Genomic DNA, 20,331 nt, shown 5'->3' with positions numbered 1-20,331 from the left:
GCCAGCACATCGTTTAAATAAAGTACTCTTTTCTAATCTTATTAGGAATATCCACTGACATGACTTCCACTCTCATTTGTCTTAAAGTCATCAGGACATGCTGGTGTGAAGATCATTAGATTGCGTGTTTATGAGATAGTAGCGGACAAAGTTTTCACTCAGATAATTCAGACTTTTTCTTCTTAAAAAAAGTTAGTTTTTGAATGCAAACCTTGTGGTTTTCTCCGGACTGCCTCCATCGCTGCACACTCAGACAGAGACAGAAGGACCGACTCTAACGTGTCTGAGTGATCATCAGGTAAAAGGTAAATATCAAAAAGAAAGTTTCTCTCAGTGAGAGTGTGAGCTTAAAGATGTGGCTGTCGAGTCTCTCCTGTCTTCTTCTCTTACTCACCCACACTTCACATCGAGATTTTTGCATTAGATAAGCTGGCGGAACACTGGTGGCTTTTGTTTGCTCTCTCACCCCCTCTGTGGCCCCTCTGTCACCAGGGGCGATCCTAAATGTGGACGTCCCCAACAATGAGCCCCCTTCACTCCTCCTGGTCATAAAAATGCATTAGAAAAACTACAAATAACCACTGCTAATAAAATGATTCACAGTTATATTTTAGTAAATATTAATTTTCTGTTACAAAATTAAATGTCTTCATTATTAATCTAATATTTTTATATTACTTAAGTCATTAAGTTATCAGTCATTAATTATGAGATTAAACTAAAAAGAAAGAAAGAAAACATTTAAAATAAATATATCTCTATAAAGTAAATTATCAAATATTGCTGTTCTGTTAAATCTCGGGCAAAATCCATACCTGTTAAATGTTAAATCCATACCTGACACAATCCGACAAGTTTCTTATTTTACTTTGTTCCCTGGTCGCCAAAACTTGGAGGAAAAGAAAATTCTATTTTCTATAAACCAAGTGAATTATAAATGTGAATTCACATTTATAATTCACTTCATAATAATTGCACAGTATTTTTCATTAAACCTTTAAATAATCAAATGTTATTACACTTCAAGTTGTTTTGCAAGATATTCCACAATGGGAAAAAACAACTTTAAAAAGACTTCTACAATATTACTGAAAAACTTTATTACAGAAAATAATCCATTTCATCAGATGTCATTGAGCAGTAGTTACTTTAAAAGGAAACTCTTGTCTTTCATTCTAGTCCATCCTTCTTACATCTTTCTACAAATCCCACATTAGTATTTTCTCTCAATCTTATAAACAGTACATTTGTATAATGACTGAAACCAGCCCACTGAAGGAACAATGGGCTGTGAGGTCAGTTCCTTAATCTTAATTATGCATTTTTTCTAAACACTGTCTCTCTGTGGGTTTTAAACCCCAAAACACGCTGCTCCAAAAATTGGTCCACCCCAAGGATCGGGTCCCCCGACACAAACAGAGTAACATAGTGTACGCTGTGAAGTGCCAGGAGGATTACCAGGATTTGTACATCGGGGAAACCAAACAACCTCTGGCGAAGTGGATGGCACAACACAGAAGAGCTACCTCGTCAGGCCAGAACTCTGCAGTTTATTTACACCTACAGGCCAGTGGACACTCTTTCAATGATGAGGATGTTCACATCCTGGACAGGGAGGAACGCTGGTTTGAGCGCGGAGTCAAGGAGGCCATTTACATGAAGAGGGAAAGACCATCTCTGAATCGAGGAGGGGGCCTAAGGGTACATCTGTCACCATCTTACAATGCTGTGATTGCAGCCATTCCCCAACTCTCTGTGAATGGTACTCATGGCCATTAATCAGTGGGCTTTGATCAGTGGTTGTTCATCAATGGTCATTAGAATTTGCATATAATTGATCAAGGAACTGACCTTCTTTCAGTGGGCTACTTTCAGTCATTGTCCAAATGTGCTGTTTATAAGATTGGGGAAACCTGCAGTCAGCTGAGACTGAAGAAGTCACTTTACTGGGCTTAAGCCCGGGTCATTTTTTCAGAAGCCCGGGGTCTTTTGGAGTATAATTTGTTTCATAGTTAGAGGCCTGAATGACAACTCTATAAAACAAAAACAACACACAATATTCGAAGCACATAGCGCACAGTCGTAAATTCCCACTAATTTTGGTATGATCCGAGCTCAGGCACTGGGCGACTGAGCACAGCACTTATGCATGACATGTGTGAGCGAGGGGGGAGAAGCTGCTGCCTGCGAGTTTGCTGCAGACAGAGGAGAGCTTAAGTTCGACCAGGTACCAAAGCAAATCATTCATACTGTATAAATAATGTAAATATGACGGTGCATCACAAAAGATTGATATCAAACTGATCACTTGGCCCATGTTACGTTACTTGTTCTTCAAGTGAATCAACAAATGGCAAAATGAAAAGCCGAACAGCAACAACGCTGTTTCTTTAGAGAGTCTTAGCTTACGTGTGTTTATTTCATATTTTCAGTTGTTACCCTCCACAGCTAAACAAAGCACTCTAAACTGTTTTCAGTTATGTACTGATGAACACAACACACATAAGGAGCTTCTTTCAAAGAAAAAACTCAGGTAGATTTTATTATATATATTATGCTTTGTATGTTGTTCAGTATATTTCTATGCAAAACAAGAGAAATTTCAATACACAGCAGTATATTCACAGTTGAAACCAGATATTTACATTAAATATTATATCTATCTATATATATATATCTATATCTATATCTATATATATATATATATATTTGCAATAAAGCAAACGTTGAGGCTTCAAAATACAAAGAAATACTTTATTACTACATTTATTGGATGAAGTTATGGATATTAATGAAAGCAAACCTCAATGACATCATAGAGATCCCTAAAGATGCTCCTGCTGCTTCTCTTCCTCTTCATCCTAAGCTTCCTTCTCCTTGTCCTCAACTTCCATCCAATTGTAATACAATCTAATTGTGTTTCTCTCCCTCCTCTTCCTCATTTTGTTGGAACTGTGAACAGAATTAGTGTGAATCTGAATTAATTGGTGCAAACAAAAAAAATCTACAGCTTTTCGGTCAGAGGTGGTCTTGTGATTTAAGCCGGGTAGAGTAGATTTATGTGTTGATGCTGCCTGCTTCATCTCTGCGACTGGCTGCTGAGTGATATTTACACCCTGGCTGGATTACAAACTTTAACCACGTGCTGGTCCAGCTTTGATACGACTTGTTAGTATAATGACCTCTTCTTGGCTTAATGTACGATGGTGGATAAATGAAATGTACAAAGAAAATTTAACTATATTACAAAAGGACATCTATCTTGGTAACATCAAATCACCGGAGCATAATTTGTCAACTAGTCTGAAAATAAGTTATACAGGAACAGTCAAAGACACACCTTCTCATGTGTCACATTTCTATGACTTTAACAATATTATACTTTTTAATATCTGACATTAATAGCTGACATTAGGTTATGTACACAGCACACACTAGAACCTCATATTTTAGAAGCCAAAGGTTCAAAATATTGGGCGCGGTATGAAAAAAAATAAACGCTTGGACACTGCTAGTATAATGGACAGGTTTTTGGGCTCTCCAAATCACGGACAAACAGTATCCCACGTTCTTGATTTCTAGTTCACAAACACTTGTTGTAACGACTAACTACTCCTGACATTTTGGAGATGTTAGCTCTTTATACAGTAAAGTTACAGTGGGATACAAATAACATCAGGCTGATCCTGCCACGATTTGTTTCCCTGGTGCAAATCACGGACAAACAGTATCCCACAATTGTTTATGTTTTTGAACCCATTTTGCACAGAGAGGCATTTTTTGAGAAATGTATTGATAGCAATGTTGAATATTATTACACAGGAAAAAAAAAACAACTAAATTGAGGGACAGTAACTGCATGTGTATATGTAAGCGTGGAAAAACTGTAGATAGTCAGATTAACAGTATTTTGTCTCTATCTGCCATTCTGCAATTCATCTCATGCAATCAATAATGTGGCGCACAGCGTGACGTGAAAAAAGGCACATACCTTTGACGTTGCTTGACTTACTCTGTATTCCTCGTTCACACATAAAAAAAAATCTCAGTTTTTGGTGATTCGAAACGCCGTTTACATGTGGACGAAAGGCCCAAACGCACAGAAACAGCTGTGTTTTCAAAAATACCCATTTAAGTGTGGACGTAACGTAAAAGAGTTTGGAGGGCCCAGCAAAAAAAGGTTGGGAACTACTGGACTAACGTATCTAACATAGTTAGCACAGCATTAACAGCAAGCTACAATGACGAGTAACAAAAACAAAACAGTAAAAAGGTTTTAATGAAAATGTTTTACCTTTTCCAACAGTCCCAGAATCCAGAGCTTCAAAGACCAGCAGGTACTGAAGACTGTTATCTATGGCGTTATTTTTGTGCCACTATTCTGAGTGCATATAAAAAAAAATTTGAGCGCACATAAAAAATATTTGCAAGTGTTGCATTTTGAGCAGAAATTCATTTTGAGCGAAGAAAAGCTAGATTTGAGCGTACAAAATTTATTGCTGCGTGCAAAAAATGTATTTCAGTGTTTCAATTAAGATGAAGTTTTGCAGATCTTGCAAAAGTTTTGCGAGACTAGTGTTTTGTTTCCCGGTCAATGTTCCTGCCTCTGACTGGCAGCTGCTGTTCTGTTATCCTGTTTTTTATTAGCTGGCATTTTTTTTATTTAATATAAATGCATTAAGTGCTACCTGGGAACAGACCCTGATGTAAATCCAGAACCCAGTGGAAATTTTCTATATGACATCTGGTCTGAAACCCCTCTTGGGAATCCCCAAAGAGCGACTGTGCTCCCACTGTGACCAAAGTGCTTGCTCATAGGGGGTCATATGATTGTTGGGTTGTCTCTGAATCTATTATTGTATGATCTACTGTACAATATAAAGCACCTTGAGGCGACTAATGTTGTGATTTGACGCTATATAAATAAAATTGAATTGAAATTGAATTAGTACATTGCCACTGTGACCTTGCCCTTGCCTTAAAGGGAAGGTCATTAACAGATGGATGAATTCTGTGTTATGTTACATTTTGGCTGCATTACACACACACACAAAATGCATAAATGAACAGCTCTTTTTGCTTGTGATCTTTGCAAAGAAAAATGCTTTCTGCTTTGTTGTTTCTATTCTATCTAAGTTATCGTTTCTATTCTAGGACTCATTTAAAGCAACTCTTATATGGGGAAACTTGTTTGCACCCTGGAAAAACACATTGTTGCCATCCATAAATTAAACTTCTGGGTTATTACTTCACAATTTTCTCTTACTACTACAAACTAATAGGAAAAGTTATTTTCACAAACAGGCGGTGGATCTGGACCAGTAAACAGCAGGATCGTTTTTGTCATGGAAATCATTTAACAACCAGGAGATGCCCCCTACTGGCCACTAGAAATAATGCAGTTCTAAGACAATTCAGCATTCCCCTCAGACCTGGAAACTACACCCACGCTTATGTTTTTTTTGTTTTTTTTCGGCAGGGGGGTGTTTGAGTGCACTGACACCTCTCAGCTTCCATAGCCATCCTTCGTGGATGAAGACCCAATAAAAACACAAGAAGTGAGTCTTATTTTGAATCTTGGAGACAGTTTATTGCCATCATGTTGTCTGCAGGTAGAGCCTGAGATTGGTTCCTGATACAAACAAAACAACAACAAAACACAACCCAACACATACAGAGAAAAAAAACAACAGCAACAAAAAAACAACTGAGGGGGTCTGGGCCAACAGGAAGAGGGCTACACCATGATGTCATCATGTCCATATCCGTGTTTCGAGTTCTGAAGCGACACCGCGCCGTAATGTCACAGATTCTGAGGTCATGATTAGAGCAGAGGTGCAGGGAATGGGCACAGCCTGTCAGTGAGGGTTCTAGAATGTTCTGGAATTCTGCCGAGTCACGGCGGCCATGGCAACACCCCACCCCCTCCAATTCCCTCCCTCATTCCACCTCAAAAAACAACAAAACTAACCAAAGAAAAAGAATAATGACTAAAATCAGCTTTATGAAGTAAAACAAACTTTACTGTTTGATTCTAAATTAACCCACAAACACACAAACAGACGCCCAACACACACACACTCAACATACACAAACACATACACTAACTCAACGGTTTGCGTGAGGGCAAAGAAACTCCCTTTAGCAGCATCCACAATAACCAAATATTACTGACACGTATAACTTTAGGATAATTATATTAATAAGTGATGGTGACTGATGACATCATAAACCAAAGGTCAAACATGGAGGTTGGTTAAAATACGCAGTACATGATGTGATACACAAATGAAAAACAAACAGCCAATCAGAGGCCCAAGCTGGAAAAAAATCTAAAAAAAATAAAATAAAAATAATAATAATAATTAAAAAACAAAAAACAGATTTTCCCATCAGGCCCGGAAGTGGAAGCAGGTTTAGAGATTGTCCTGTGATTGGTCAATTCTAGAGATTCTGCTGACATCATGCTTCTCAGGCCAATTGCAATCACTTCTTTGATTTTCATAATAATTATCGTCATCATCATCATGGCACTGACTCCCTCCTGCAGCAGGAAGGAGCGCTGCCATTGGTTGGTTCTAACCTTTTTATGAAAAACGCCTTAAAAGCCACAGAGCTCATAGTTGCTCCACTTGTTAACTCCCAGAATCCTCTGCTTTGAGCGGGTGGAGTGTGGGCAGTATCGCCAACTCTCCCAGCCCCTCCTGGCAGTAAACTTGTCTTCATTAATTCAGTGCGAATAAAACGCACATAAAACGCTGCGTTCGCTGTGACGCAGGAAGCTGGAAATTTGTTTCCTATCTTAAAGATGTGAAGTGAACACAACACCAGCAAAAATACGTGTGTGTAAATGTCATGTTTGAAAAAGAGAAGAAATTAAAAGCAACCTGAAACAGGTGGAGGCCACAATTTCCAGGATCCCTACGTGCCAGGAAGGCAGCAGTGAATTTTCCCATCCTTCTTGAATTGGACATAAAGTAAAAAGTGTCACATCCTTACAGCAGGAATCTTGTATCACACCTGACATGCTGTAGTGTCTGTTACTTCTTCAAAAACAAAAAGCTTACTGTATATCAGCTTCTTCTTCTCTCCCTCAAAACCTTCTCCTTCTCAATACATCTCCCAGAATTCCTTGTTTATCTAGCCCTACATAAACCAATCCATCCCTTCATGATTATGTCTCTGAGCTCCAACATCAACTCCCACCTTGGGACATCATCATGTGTTACGTATCACTTGCATTTCCCACGATTGCCAGAGACGGTGAACTGACTGTCAGGACATTTCACGTGTTTAAAAATCAGACTTAACACTTCAAATATACAAACACAGCTCTTAAAAACAAACATCTGACAGGTAAGACAAGCGCAGCACCTACTCCACTTCCTCTCTGCACCTCTTCTTCCTCAGGGGCCCATTTAGACTCGCCGTTCTCGCCCTCAACTTCTCCATTTTTGTTTTGCTGTTTTTGCAAATGCCCCGTTGGCACTTATTGTTCCTGCACTGATGCTTTTACCCTGACTAGCAAGTGCCGCACAGCCGCTTTCTTTGGTTTGTAGCACTCAGCGATGGTGCATTCAAATCACATGGGAGAAGATGTAAATACAAGTTTACTGTTTCTGATTAAATTCCTAATCATCAGTTTGAAGTGAGTTTAACAAGCTGTACAATCTGTAATTCCCATGGAACTTGAATGCAGCGTAGGCTAGGCTAAGCTCACAATTCCACCTATTCTTCACCTGCTAGCACTAAAAGTTAAAAAAAAACCAAAAAAAAAACCTCATCTAATACAGAAACACCACCCTGCTAACTGACGTCCTTTATCTTTAAAAACAAAATTAGCTTCACCAGCAGACATGTCGGCTTTAAGGCACCTCGTTAACACAATGATCAACGCCCGAACATCAGCCATCGGTGAAATTTAAAAAAGAGCTAAATCATTACGTGATCAAAGTCTGACAGAATGACAAACTCCATAAAATAAAATAAAACAAATTCAAATTCACTTTTTGCACGTCAGCATCGCTAACAGCTCACCTGTGCTAACCTAAAAGCTTCAAACACGCGCAGCAGGACAGAGGATACAGGGTGTAAAAAGTGCTCAAATGCACACACGTACGCACACACGTGCACACACAATCACACTCTCAGCCAATTCTCTACAGCATCAGGATCACCCCATGTCCCGCAGTTAATCAGGAGCCTCCGTGTTCAGGAGGTCAGAGGTCAGATCGGTGTCTCCTTGTTGTTATTGTTGTTGTTGTTTTTGAGGTCCGGTGCGCTGAACTGCCGCCTCATCCTGGGCGGAGTGTTGAAAGCCCACACCCCTGGCGGCGGCACAATGCCCAGTAGCATGTCAGCAGGAAGGGCCGGAGCCCCTGACCGCGGCAGGCTGTGGTAATGGGGGTGAGGGTGAGGTCCAGGCTGGAATGGTGCATTGTGGGGGTTGTAGTAGGGATGGTGGTGGTGGTACTGGTGGTGCTGGCGTTGATTATAATGGAAGCCTCCGTCTCTGTCTCTGTCTCTGTCCCTGTCTCTGCTTCCTCCTCCTCTGCCTCCTCCTCCTCTCTCCCCCCCTGGCCCAGGGGAAAACCCCCTCCTCTGTCTTGGTCGCCCCTGGTGACCACCGTTGCCACCGCCACTGAAGTGCTGGTCATTGTCGTAGCTCCCGTTGCCCTGTGGCGAGCTGTCCAGGGAGTTGCGGCGGTAACGACGTTGCTGGTTTTGGTTGTTGCCCTGGTTGTTGTAGTGGTAGCCACCCTGGTTGCCCTGGTTACGCTGCTGCCAGGCACGATGAGGGCTGGGGGTGCGCATGCGAGGAGGCTGAGCTGGGAAGGGGAGGGGCAAGAGACCAGGGAGTTGACCTTGTGGGGGAGGCGGAGGTGAAGGAGAACCTTTAGCTTCTCCTCCCCCGTTCTCCTGCTCACCACCATCACTTCCTCCTCCTCCCTCGCCCAGACCCAGAGCTTGCAGGGCAGCGCTAGCGGGTCCCCAGGACAGCCGGTGGGCAGGGTTACTCTTAAAGGGGAACTTGAGCTTGCACTCCTGGGGAGGGATGAAGCGGCCAGTTCCCGGGAGGTGGATGGGGACAGTGGGGGTGTTCTGACCTGGAAGAGTTGGAGGAGCAAGTGTTAGGGTCAGGGCACAAATTGTAAATAAAAGATGGACACAGCGCAAGCAACAGACTCAACTAATTACAGATAAACGATCATTTGATAGGTTTATCGATGACGATCATTAGCGGGGACTTCTAATGGAACCTTCGCCATAACGGTATGGCCACATCCCCGTGCTCACCTTGGCTTTGGTTCTGTCCTCGCAGCTTCTTGGTGATGTTCTGCTGCTGCAGGTTCAGGAGCCGCTGCTGCTCCTTTTTCATCCAGCGGAGCCGTCCTCTCCTGAACGCCGGGTCCTCCTCCATCAGCCGCTGAACTCTGACCTCTGGGTGGCTGGGGCAGTCGTCGTCTTCGTCCACGTCCCCGTCTCTCTCTCTCTGAGGGGATTCTCCTCCTTCGCCATTTATGTCGTCGTCCTGGAAACAAGTCAAACTAAAATTAACATTGGAGGAGGCGACGATGGTTTGACGGAGCGGGACGGGAGGTGCGAACTTACCTGAACAGGTATGATGCTCTCCATCTTGATCATTCTGTCTCTCAGAGCTTTGATCTCCTCGTCCTTCATGTTGTTCTGCAGCTTCACCTCCTGCAGAAGTCGCACACGTTTAGCTCTGCTCCACTAGCGCCATCCCCAGGTTGTGAACAAAACAAGCTTAGCATAACTCACCTCCAAAATATCCGTCAGCTTATCGATGTGAGCCTTCAAGTCGTACACGCCTCCCTTCTCTCCACCTTCCACTGTCTCTCCTCCTCCACTACCACCACTTCCTCCTCCTCCTCCTCCACCACCACCTCCTCCTCCTCCCTCTTCAGCAGGGGGGCTCCTCTCCTCTCCGATGCCCACAGTGTCGCAGACGTCCTGGGCCACGGCCCTCCAGCTCTCCCTCTCATTGGTGTCCTTCTTGGCGTACATGCGGCACAGCTCCTTCATTTTCACAATGGAGAGCGCCTCGATCTCCTGACGGGAGTGACGGAAGTCTCCCAGAGCCACCTGAGGGGGGCGCCACACACAGAGGAACAGTTAAAAAAAAACATCAAAAAGCTCCTCCTCTAATGTCCTCTGGACTGTTTGTGCTGGTTAATTTAATAGTAATAATAATATATAGTTTATTGATCTCTATAGGGAAATTCCTCTCTGCATTTAACCCATTTATTCAGTGAAGCAGTGGGCAGCCACTGGGCATCCAGGGAGCAGTGTACAAGGACAGTACCTTGCTCAGGGATACCTAAGAGTAGCCGTTTAGTGGATTCAAACCCCAGACCTTCCGATCATAGGGCCACCACTCGACCTACTGTGCAATCCCTGCCCTTGGATTTGCTGGATTTACTGTTAATCCACCAAATTTGTCCACAGACTCTTAAACAATCAGGAGTGGAGCAATCAAACTTGGCACGCAAGTATATCTTAGAGTCCTGCAGGTTCTTATCTACATCAGATACAATGACATCATCACATGGCCTTGGAACCATATATCAAAGGGCTACAATAACCCTTTTTTAGTATCAATATTTTTAGTATCAGTATTTTTAGTATCTGAAACACCTCATAAAATGAACAGTGCACAATATATTATGATGTGTCAGGTTGCCTGACAGCCACCTAGCAATGGACTTCAATGGTATTTACACAGTAAAGCAGGACCAGAGCGTTGCACAGAACCCACAAAAATGGGCAAATCTGGACCCACTCGGGTTTGTAATTTGCCTCTCTATGTTTTGGTTTGATATCTTCAGACAGTCACATAATTTATCACACACAGGTTGAACAGACCAATCCACACTGTATCATGGGTATGTACTAGTTGTACTACAGACCATCCAAGAACTGTGGGCTCCAGTGGACTTATTTTTTACACTAATTAGCTGATACCAGTGTCAGTGTGACGCTCCGTACAGTCTATGGATTCAGAACTCAACACAGTGGCAGCCAAAATGCTACAGTCGAGGCTTCAAAATGTGGAAAGGAAAAGGTAATGTGGTATTAGCTACGACTATCTTTTATAGAGAGTTTATGGTAACACAGCAAGGTCTGTAACAATCTACTTATGCTGGTTTTACTGGGAAATGCATCATATATGATTCTCATGATTTACCACTCATATGTTGTGTTTGACTGGAGCAATGGAGTCTAATTAATTAGGAGTCTGTCTAAGTAAGTCCTTAATCTTTGGTAAACTGCATCTTGGATTAAACCAAATTGGTCCAACACTACAGAGCAGTCTAAAGTGTCCAGCTGGAGCCGTGTCCAGGAGAGTTTAATGGTTTAAAGGACATGTCCAGTGTATTTTTCAAGGTAAAGGTTTAATTCTTTGCCTCTGAATGCACAGATATGGGAGGATGTATTAGAAAATGTTCAAAAATGTTTATCTGTCCCTCTGAAACCAGTCAGAAAACACTGATATCATGTGTGTGTGTTTGTGAGACCTCGTAGCAGATCTCTTTGACGGCCTGCATGCGGAGGTCCTCCATGGTCACCCGTTTGGGGTCTTTGCTGATCCTCCTCCTCTGAGGGATCTGATAGACTCGCAGAGGCTCCCTCCTCTTACCGCTGCTGGGCAGACCGCAGCGCTTCACTATGGACTGCACCTGGACACAGACACACAGGTGAGACGGGGAACAGCCACTCAGGTCTTTATGTGAAGTCACAGCTACATGAGGAGCTATGAAGGAGCAGCTCGAGGAGCTGGTACCTTGTTGGCCGGCAGCTTCTCTCTCAGGGAGGAGATGAGCCTCCAGCTTTCCTCACAGGATCGTTTGTCCGAGTCGTCCCCGCTGTCGCTGTCTGCGTACTGCACACACAGAGAAGGTTAAACACCAGAAGCGGTCACCACACGAGCTCACGTGGAGGAGAAACTCACCAGTCTGTGTTGCTCCAGCAGCAAGTCAGCCTCCTCCTTCTCTTTACGGTACTGAGTCTCCACGTCCTGCAGTCTGCAGCACACACACACACACCAAACAACCAATGAGATGATCAATAATCAGGCAACAGCTCTGATATCTGACGTGGTTTACAGTCTACAGATGCTATCTGAAACCCAAACTTCAGGGTGTAGTAAAGGTACGTCTACCTCTTCTCCATCTCCAGCTTGATGTCGATGCCTTGTTTCTCCAGCAGCTCTTTCTGGGCGTAGTTCCAGTCCTCCGGCTCCCCCTGCTGCTCCATCGTGGCGCTGCGCTCCCTCTCCAGCCTCGCCTGTTCCGGGTGGTTGAATCGAAACACGTGGTTCTTCCCCATGACGATGCGGTTACCTAGAGACGGAAACAGACAGGAAGCGGAGTCTGAGGCCTGCTGCAGGTTTTGGGTGGTGTATTTACTCCATCGATCAAACCTCCTTTGTTTTTCATGTGATGCATAATAAGCTGTAAACTAAAGTGAAACCTGATGTAACAGCTGCAGCAGCGGTGTAATGGCAGGTGCTTCCTGTTTGTTTAAAGCTGCCGGGTGTGTTTCTGTACCTTGTTTTAATATGACGGCGTCTGTGATCTGCTTCCCATTAACGTAGGTCTCTGCTCCGACTAACGGCTCCAGAGTGACCACCACTGCAGAGGGAGACACAGAGAGTCCAAGCAAAGGAAGAAAAACTCATCAGGAGAACTGAAACAGAGCACTGTGAAACACGAGGATATGACTCATGAGCATGAAACAGTCTGAAGGCAGGAATCAGCAGCAGTGATGGATGCTTTATGGAGGCTTTATCAAAGACTTTAATATCTGGGCTTCGTCCTGATCCACAATCCAGAGACAGAGACCTGGATCTGAAAGTGGTGTGGCCACAACTGCAGAGGCCTCACGGTCTCACATAGAGACATGCACCGAAACCAGGGATCGTGTTACAGCGCACAGGGTAACAGCAGCAGACACACACACACACACACACACACAGAGGGTGAGGGAGGGGTGAGCAGGGCAGGTGTAAGCGGGGTGGGGGTGGGGGGGCACAGGAAACATGGGCGTGAACATGAGGATGATGTCACCATGACAACAAGTAACAGTGACTAATACCTGACAGATTTCCTGGCAGCTTTCACAGAAAGAGAAGAAGAAAGAGAGTCACTCACTGAGCGCGCACACACACGCACACGGCTGTTTTTTAAGCTTTCAATGAAAACAGAAACAGAGCTGCAGGTTTCACAGCTTCAGACGACACACGCTCCGAGAACAAAGATCTAATGCTTGCACACAGACCAGACTTCTAAGGTGAGACACCACTGGAAAAAAACAGGAACTTTCCCCCTCATAATCTACTGTACATTTATGCAAATTAGCCCTATGTAATACCACGTTTGTATTATATATTTTAGTGTCAGTTGAAGCTAGATATATATAGAAACACACAAGTACTCAAACTTTTCTAATCAACATGTCCTGGCATGTCCTGGTTTCTAATTCACACATCATACACGTCACGCATGTGGCGCCATCATGTGTTAAACAAAAGTACTGCAAGACCTTTTTATTCCTTCTCGTCTTAAACTCTTAAGAAACTTTCACAGACAGGTTCGAGTGTGCTTTCAGTCCTTGAAGAACATAAGCCAGTGAAATCAGGAGGTGTAATTTGACAGAACTCAAGAGCACATTTGTCTGCCATGGTGACTTAGTCGAGTCATTAGTCATGTTAATGATCAACTCAGCTGTCTGCAGGTCTGACTTTAAAACCAGCTGCTGCTGAAACATGTCAGAGACTTTATTTTGAGGAGTGACGGAAATCAAACCTGATTAAAAATGCATTATTATTACAACCTCACACTACGTTTGATAATAAGAAAAACCTCCAGCACTGTACAGTGCTGGAAGTTTTGTAGTGTAGAATAGGCCAACTATGACGCAACATGTGGTAACAATGAAGCGGTTTTTAGTAAATAATAAGTACAAATGTGTTTTGCACTTTTATTCTTTTATAACTTCAGATATTAAACAATTTCAGGTAAAGTGTAGAATATGTTTCTCTGGTGCCTGTAAAGTACTGAATGGCTCATGGTTCAGGCCAGGTTATCACGCAGTGAACTTCAGGAGCTGATCAGTTTACATCAGCAGAGGGCGCTCAAAGCAAAGGACCGAGGCTACTTAAACTCTGCACAATGAAGCTGTGTGATCACAGAACACCAGTGCAGCAGAGCAGAGTCAGCCAATCAGGAATCAGAGTGTCAGACATGTGACCAAAGGTTTATACAAGGAGTAAAAATCTCACCTTCTCCCTGCTCGTTGGTCTCACTGACAAAAACGCAGTGAATCTCCTTTATGAACTGACCCGACAGTTTAATGTCCACGTCCTGCTGCCCGACCCTGGCGCACACACACACACACACACACAGAGAAGAAAAAAACGTTAATGTAAACACCTGCCAAGTTAGTTATACAACTCCACAGGGAATAAAGATGAAGGTGCAACTTCTCCTGCAATAAAACTAACAGAGCAGCTTCTGATGTCCAAGATCATAAAGCTGATGCGTGTTGTTGTTAGATAACAGCGAGTCTCGTGTCTGATAAGAGGATATGTAAAGAAACTCATTGTCATTGTTCTCGACAAGGACTCTGTGGATCATTATCGATGTGGTAACCTCTGCACGAGCAGTTTTCTGCATGCACTACATGTAAACATCTAGTGATAGACTTGTGTCTGTGTGTAATTTGTTGCTTTGACATGGAGGTGAGCTGAGGCGTCTCTGACCTCTGCTCTCTTCACAGGACGACTAAAACTATTTCTAACTTTAGACTCAATTTATCGGATTTTCTGAGCAAAGACCAACAAAGCGATCGATTAACTGAATAATGATGAAATCACAGCTGACCTGGTCACTCCCTCCTTGATGTAATAGAGGAGGCACTCAGACATCAGAGGGTCTTCATTCAGGTTGACCAGGTGAGGCGTCTGTAACACACACACACAAACTTTAGTTTTACTTGATGGGGACATCTTTTTTTGCCCTTTAAAAGTGGGGCAGATCCCCACAGTGAAAGTGAAAGAGTGAAAACACTAAACACGATTAGATGCTGTTAACTTTTAACTAGCACTGAACACAAGACTGGAGCCAGGACTGCATTCAGTCAGATCCTTTTATAAGCACTTTTATAAACAGCATAATAAATAAAGTGAAAAACACAGCATGAATGAAGACAACACAATTAAAGTGAATGCTGACATTGAGTCGAGGTTGTTTTTACTCAGCTGAGCTGTCAAAACTGGTCATTAAGGGCGGAGCGGAGGCTGTCAGATGTTGTCTTTATGAGGCAAAGATTTAAAAGTGTTGGTGAGGTCGTGGTACGGAAAGAAAAGCTGCTGCATGATTGATCATCTCTCAGTTTTAATCTGGATTTCAAACATCTGCTTAGCAGACCGCAGCGATTTTACCTCAAAGACCAGAGAGACTAAAAAGCAAACAGTGACATCTTCACATCTAAAGCTGAGTGCGAGTCGACACAGGTGCTTATGAGCAGCAGACACTCGGCTCTGACTTCGACGAACACTCCCAGGCATGAAGTAAAACCCATTTACCGGCTGTTCTAACAAAACAAATCTCCAACTAACTCCGAGTAGATTTAACCTGACATAAAGGTGAATCCAAACAATAAATACACAGTTTAAAGTACCAGCAGGAGTTACAGCTGCTAACAAACACCTGCATTATTGTGTGTCAGCAGGTGATCACACAATCCTAAACTTAAAGTATTACTAAACCAGAGAGAGAGAAAGAGTTAAATATACACTCACTCCTTTAGGAGAGAAGACGCCCAGCGTTCCTCCATCTTCCTTTATGGACACGCCCATCTCTGCCAGCAGGGACTCTCTGAGGGAGCGAGCGAGAGACAGAGACATCAATCATCATCCATGTTTCTTCTCTTTGTTCATGTTTCCAAATGTTTTCATCTGTGAGTTACTGAACAAACACACTCAGCTCTAAACACTACAGTTCCCATGAGCCTCGTGTGCCATTGTGAATAAAGGGTCGTTAAACCTGTGGTTGTCTTTATGAAAAGTGTGAAATACCAAAAGTCGCATCACTCGACTGACATAAACCACGCTTTGGTGGGTTTCTAGAGTTTTAAACCATGCGTGGTTGCTGTTGCCGGGTTACAGACAAGAGTTTTTGACTCCATGTCAGTGCAGACGCTCCCAGACTTCCTGCTAATACAGAGGAAGATGCAGCAGCTGAGATGAGACTTTTTCTACTCCTACACCTGCCCTGAGGTTTTGTCTGATCAGCTCAGGAGAAAAAGAGCAGCCATCAGCACCGGTATGAATATATTTACAGGTGACAACAAAACATGTTCACTAAATTAACTGAAGACATGTAAAAAGCTCAGAGTCAAATAAAACGAACCTCTCCAGACGAATAGATTCTGTTTTTCTCAGTTTCTCCTCCCATGTCTCGTTCAGCTCAGCGATGATTTTCTCTGTTTCCTACAAGCAAAAACACACAAACATATTGTACTGTAAACGCATGACTATAAAACTTCTTCATTCTCATTCAAAGAAGGTGAAATAGCGCTCAGCAGCTCCTGTTTGCAGCTTAATCATAGATGTACAGAAAACTGTTGGTGGATTTCTTTTAAACTGAGAAAAACTAAATATTTGAGGCTTCCCAGACACGTTCTCAAGTTTTAAGTCTGTTTTTTCTCAGATTTTTCATTGGATTTCCAGAAAACTATACCAAAAATAATATATCTTTCTGACAGTGGAAGACACATGTTTCACAAATTTAGATATGATGGAATTATGACCCGGAAAAGTGCGAGGTGATAAAACGTCTCGCCCTACCATCAGTCTCTCAGCTGCTTCCTCTTTGCTGATGTTCTCTGTGGACTCTCCTTCCTCCCTTTCCTCTCCATCCTCGATCAGCTGATCAGGGTCAGCAGGTGCGTCCCCTTCAGATACCGGCTCAGCGCCTGCACAGGAAATAAAACATTTAGTTATAAAAACATAATGAACCACTTTTGTATTTTTTTTTATTTAAGTGATTAAACACAAAGGCACTGTCTTATTGGATTCCCAATAATCCACATAAACACATAGGGTGACCTGGAGGGGCGGAGCCATTCTCAGGCGTGATCCCATTGGATGTGAGAGCCAGCTGGAGAGGGGAGGGGGACGCACCTGCGACACCACCGGGGCCGTTGTTGATGTTGTTGTTGTTGTTGATGACTGAAATGCAGAAAGAGAGCAGGGAAGGAAAAAGTGAAGAGGAGGAGGTTTAATTTCTAACATGCTGGCATCTCAGCAATCCTGCTTATGTAACGACAGCTTGTAAATATCCTCACTCACACACAGACACACACACACACACACACACACACAGACACAGTTGCTGTTGTCTGTAAATAACCGTCTCTGCAGCCTGCTGCACATAGACATGCCGTTCATACCAGGTCCAAATGAAAGAACAACAGCATGTGATGTGTACAGTTCATTAGGCCGTAAACAGACTGCATTCCCTGTTTATATGAAGTACAGTCTGAGTATCGCATGCACAGCATTTCTGTGTTTAGCAATGCATAGTGTTCACAACAGAAAAGCACATGTCTGAAAGCTTTTCTCCAGTTTTTTATGAGCAGTGTTGATGCACAGCACATTTCGAAGCGTAGCTTATAAATAATCATGATGAATTCAAGGTGTCGCAGACAGCAGATATTTAAACACTCAGAAACGAATCAATGAGCACGTGACTCTTAGGATCTGGACTTTTTGACATGGAGAGATGAAAATCATGCAGCAGCAAGATAATGATTAACCTCATGTTGTGGATAGATAACATTACATTTTCTCTTGGTTGAAGTTAAAAGATTATGAGCTATAGCCCTGCTCCTTTCCTCTACTGATGCATTTATATTAGGTTCTAGTCACACAAGGCTGGAGACCTGTTGCCAACCACCTGTTGCAACTGAAAAACCTGCACTCCCCAAATGATTGCTGTTAACATAAAAACTTGTCACAGAGAAATTTACAGTGCTGCACCAAAACCCTGCAACTGCTTTGTTCTTTAAGAGATTGCCTTGGTCTCCAGCAGTTTGCGTGGAAGATGCAGTGAAATATGTGGCACAAATCATGAGCAGAGATCGTTTGCCTTGAAAAATCTGCATCTTTTAAAATGTGCTGGTTTCAGTAGTGAGGCTGTTATATTGTAGTTTAAGTTCCAAACAAACAGCACAGAGAGTAAACTGTGAATAAATGCTGACCAAAATCTGCATCTTTCATAAAAGCTATTGGTGACAAAGGTAATCTGTCAGCACCTTCTTTGGGACATTTTTCAGGTTTTCACAGGTCTTTAGGCCTGTGTGAATGAAGCCTTAGAATCACCATAGCTGTGTAGCTGCCCACCATCATTAGCCAACTAGCCCAACTTCACTAAACTAAATGTTTCTTTACATCCAAAGTAATAGCAGAGCTGAAAAGATTCAGTTTTTATGAATATTTCAGTCAGAAAATAGCCTCATTCATTCTTTTTCTCATGCTTACTTTGATGTTAAACTTTTACTGTAAGACCTGGAAGAAGTAGGATTTGGACCTGGGCGTCAGACTGAACAGCAGATAAGGTTCATTATTCTATATAAAATAAACGCATACCAGCGTTGTCCAGCAGCTCCTGCAGGCCCTGAGAAAACAGCAGATTTCTCAGTCGCTCCACTTCAGCCTTCAGCTCTCGGATCAGTTTGGCGTTTGGATCTTCATTGATCACAGCGTTACAGCGAATCTGTTTGGCACGGTCAGCATACCTGGAACCGAACCGGAGAGAATTAAGATGATATTAATCTGACTATCTCATCTTTGCAACACACCTGCTGCCTAAAAAACACATTAACTGATCCATAAAAAGCCTCATAGACAGATTACACCCAGTAACTGACCTCAGAGTGCTCAGTGTTTCTTCGTAGTTGATGTCAGCAGGACTTAGCGCAGCAATCATTGCTGTGCGAGAGTTTCCTCCTGAAAGAAGCACACATCAAACCTTTAAGGTACTTAAACTAAGTCTGATATTAACTCTGCAACTCCATACATGTCTGTGTGGTTAAGGTGTACTGTTAGCCCTGATAAGCTAAGGTGTACTATTAGCCCTGACAGGTTAAGGTGTACTACTAGTCCTGATTACAGTGTACTATTGGTCCTTACAGATTAAAGTGTACTTATAATCCCGATAGGTTAAATGTACTATTAGCCATGATTAGTTAAGATGTACTACTGGCCCCGAAAGGTTAAAGTGTACTATTAGTTCGGATAGGTTAAGATGTACTATAAGTCCTGATACAACAAGTCTTATTAATAGTTTGGTCAAAGAAACATGCCGTTGGTCCTAGTATTGACAATATTACTAATGGCTGTTAGCCTTAAATGACTCTTTCTACTGTTCTTTGTGCTCAATCTGACATTTAACACTGGACCTACCAATGCTCTACTTACCCAGGTTTTCCTTCAGTAGCCAGGTGAGAACAGAGTCTCTGTAGGGAATAAAATCACTTTTCCTCTTTTTACTGCTCTGCTGCAGATCAGAGACAAGAAGCAGTCAGCAATCATCTCCCACATTGCACACATCTGATATTATTTGACTTGTAAATATGGACAGTGTTGAATTACCATTTCAGCCAAAGCTGAAATCACTTTTCCTAATGTGGTCAGAGATTTGTTGATGTTTGCTCCTTCCTGCATGCAAACATACAGTGAATACATGATGAATCTGGCAGTGGATGCATGAAAATGAGCAGCACATGAATAGATACATAATCTGATTGCGCCACATTATCTCCAACCTTGAGCCGCATGCCCTTTGCCCCAGAGGAGTCTGCTCGTTCACTTCCAGCCAAGTCGACCAGACTGATCTTACTGACCTGAAGAGAAAAGTTCAAGAATCAAAATAAAAACCTGACATTTGGAAGAAAATGCCCTGTGGGGACAAAATAGAGAAGCAGACCCACTTTCTCAGTGTCCAGGCTTGTCATCTGATCTCGTCGTTTTTGGGTGAAGACGATGGTGAAGACGGCGTGGGACCTGGACGACGTCTCATTCATGTTTGTAGCTGCGACCGTCCTGCAATCAGAAATGAACTTGATTATTTTGATGTTGCTGCAATTCATTCTTTACAATAATAAAAAAAATGTTACACATTTATAACAAAACTGCATGTTTTAACCAGGCCTAACTAGAATAAGAAACATCGGCTAACGGGCGATTAACATATCACCAGTGATGGACAGATTGGGTATCAATCTGATCTTGGCTCAAAAGAT

The 20,331-nt window shown here is 42.7% G+C and overlaps 1 protein-coding gene across 1 annotated transcript in view; it reads right to left on the bottom strand.

Moving 5' to 3' along the window:
* Window positions 1-5,576: 5,576 nt before the first annotated feature.
* kif1ca (kinesin family member 1C, a) overlaps window positions 5,577-20,331 on the bottom strand; it is a 33,529-nt gene continuing 18,774 nt past the window's right edge. Inside the window, exons 8-28 of the mRNA XM_063469763.1 lie at window positions 20,020-20,131; window positions 19,855-19,932; window positions 19,682-19,747; window positions 19,508-19,586; window positions 18,958-19,036; window positions 18,677-18,825; window positions 17,135-17,257; window positions 16,874-17,001; window positions 16,437-16,516; window positions 15,827-15,902; window positions 14,907-14,986; window positions 14,306-14,400; window positions 12,573-12,656; window positions 12,185-12,365; window positions 11,975-12,047; window positions 11,807-11,905; window positions 11,541-11,702; window positions 9,784-10,107; window positions 9,613-9,702; window positions 9,298-9,532; window positions 5,577-9,107 (exon numbers count right to left, since the gene is read on the bottom strand). Of these exons, the coding sequence (XP_063325833.1) occupies window positions 8,227-9,107; window positions 9,298-9,532; window positions 9,613-9,702; window positions 9,784-10,107; window positions 11,541-11,702; window positions 11,807-11,905; window positions 11,975-12,047; window positions 12,185-12,365; window positions 12,573-12,656; window positions 14,306-14,400; window positions 14,907-14,986; window positions 15,827-15,902; window positions 16,437-16,516; window positions 16,874-17,001; window positions 17,135-17,257; window positions 18,677-18,825; window positions 18,958-19,036; window positions 19,508-19,586; window positions 19,682-19,747; window positions 19,855-19,932; window positions 20,020-20,131 (3,274 nt within the window). The 3' untranslated portion in view covers window positions 5,577-8,226. The remainder of the gene's footprint in view (window positions 9,108-9,297; window positions 9,533-9,612; window positions 9,703-9,783; window positions 10,108-11,540; window positions 11,703-11,806; window positions 11,906-11,974; window positions 12,048-12,184; window positions 12,366-12,572; window positions 12,657-14,305; window positions 14,401-14,906; window positions 14,987-15,826; window positions 15,903-16,436; window positions 16,517-16,873; window positions 17,002-17,134; window positions 17,258-18,676; window positions 18,826-18,957; window positions 19,037-19,507; window positions 19,587-19,681; window positions 19,748-19,854; window positions 19,933-20,019; window positions 20,132-20,331) is intronic.

The sequence above is a fragment of the Pelmatolapia mariae genome, linkage group LG3_W (assembly GCF_036321145.2).
Source record: "Pelmatolapia mariae isolate MD_Pm_ZW linkage group LG3_W, Pm_UMD_F_2, whole genome shotgun sequence".
In the NCBI taxonomy this organism is placed as follows: Eukaryota; Metazoa; Chordata; class Actinopteri; order Cichliformes; family Cichlidae; genus Pelmatolapia; species Pelmatolapia mariae.
This window is presented reverse-complemented; position numbering and strand designations above follow the sequence as displayed.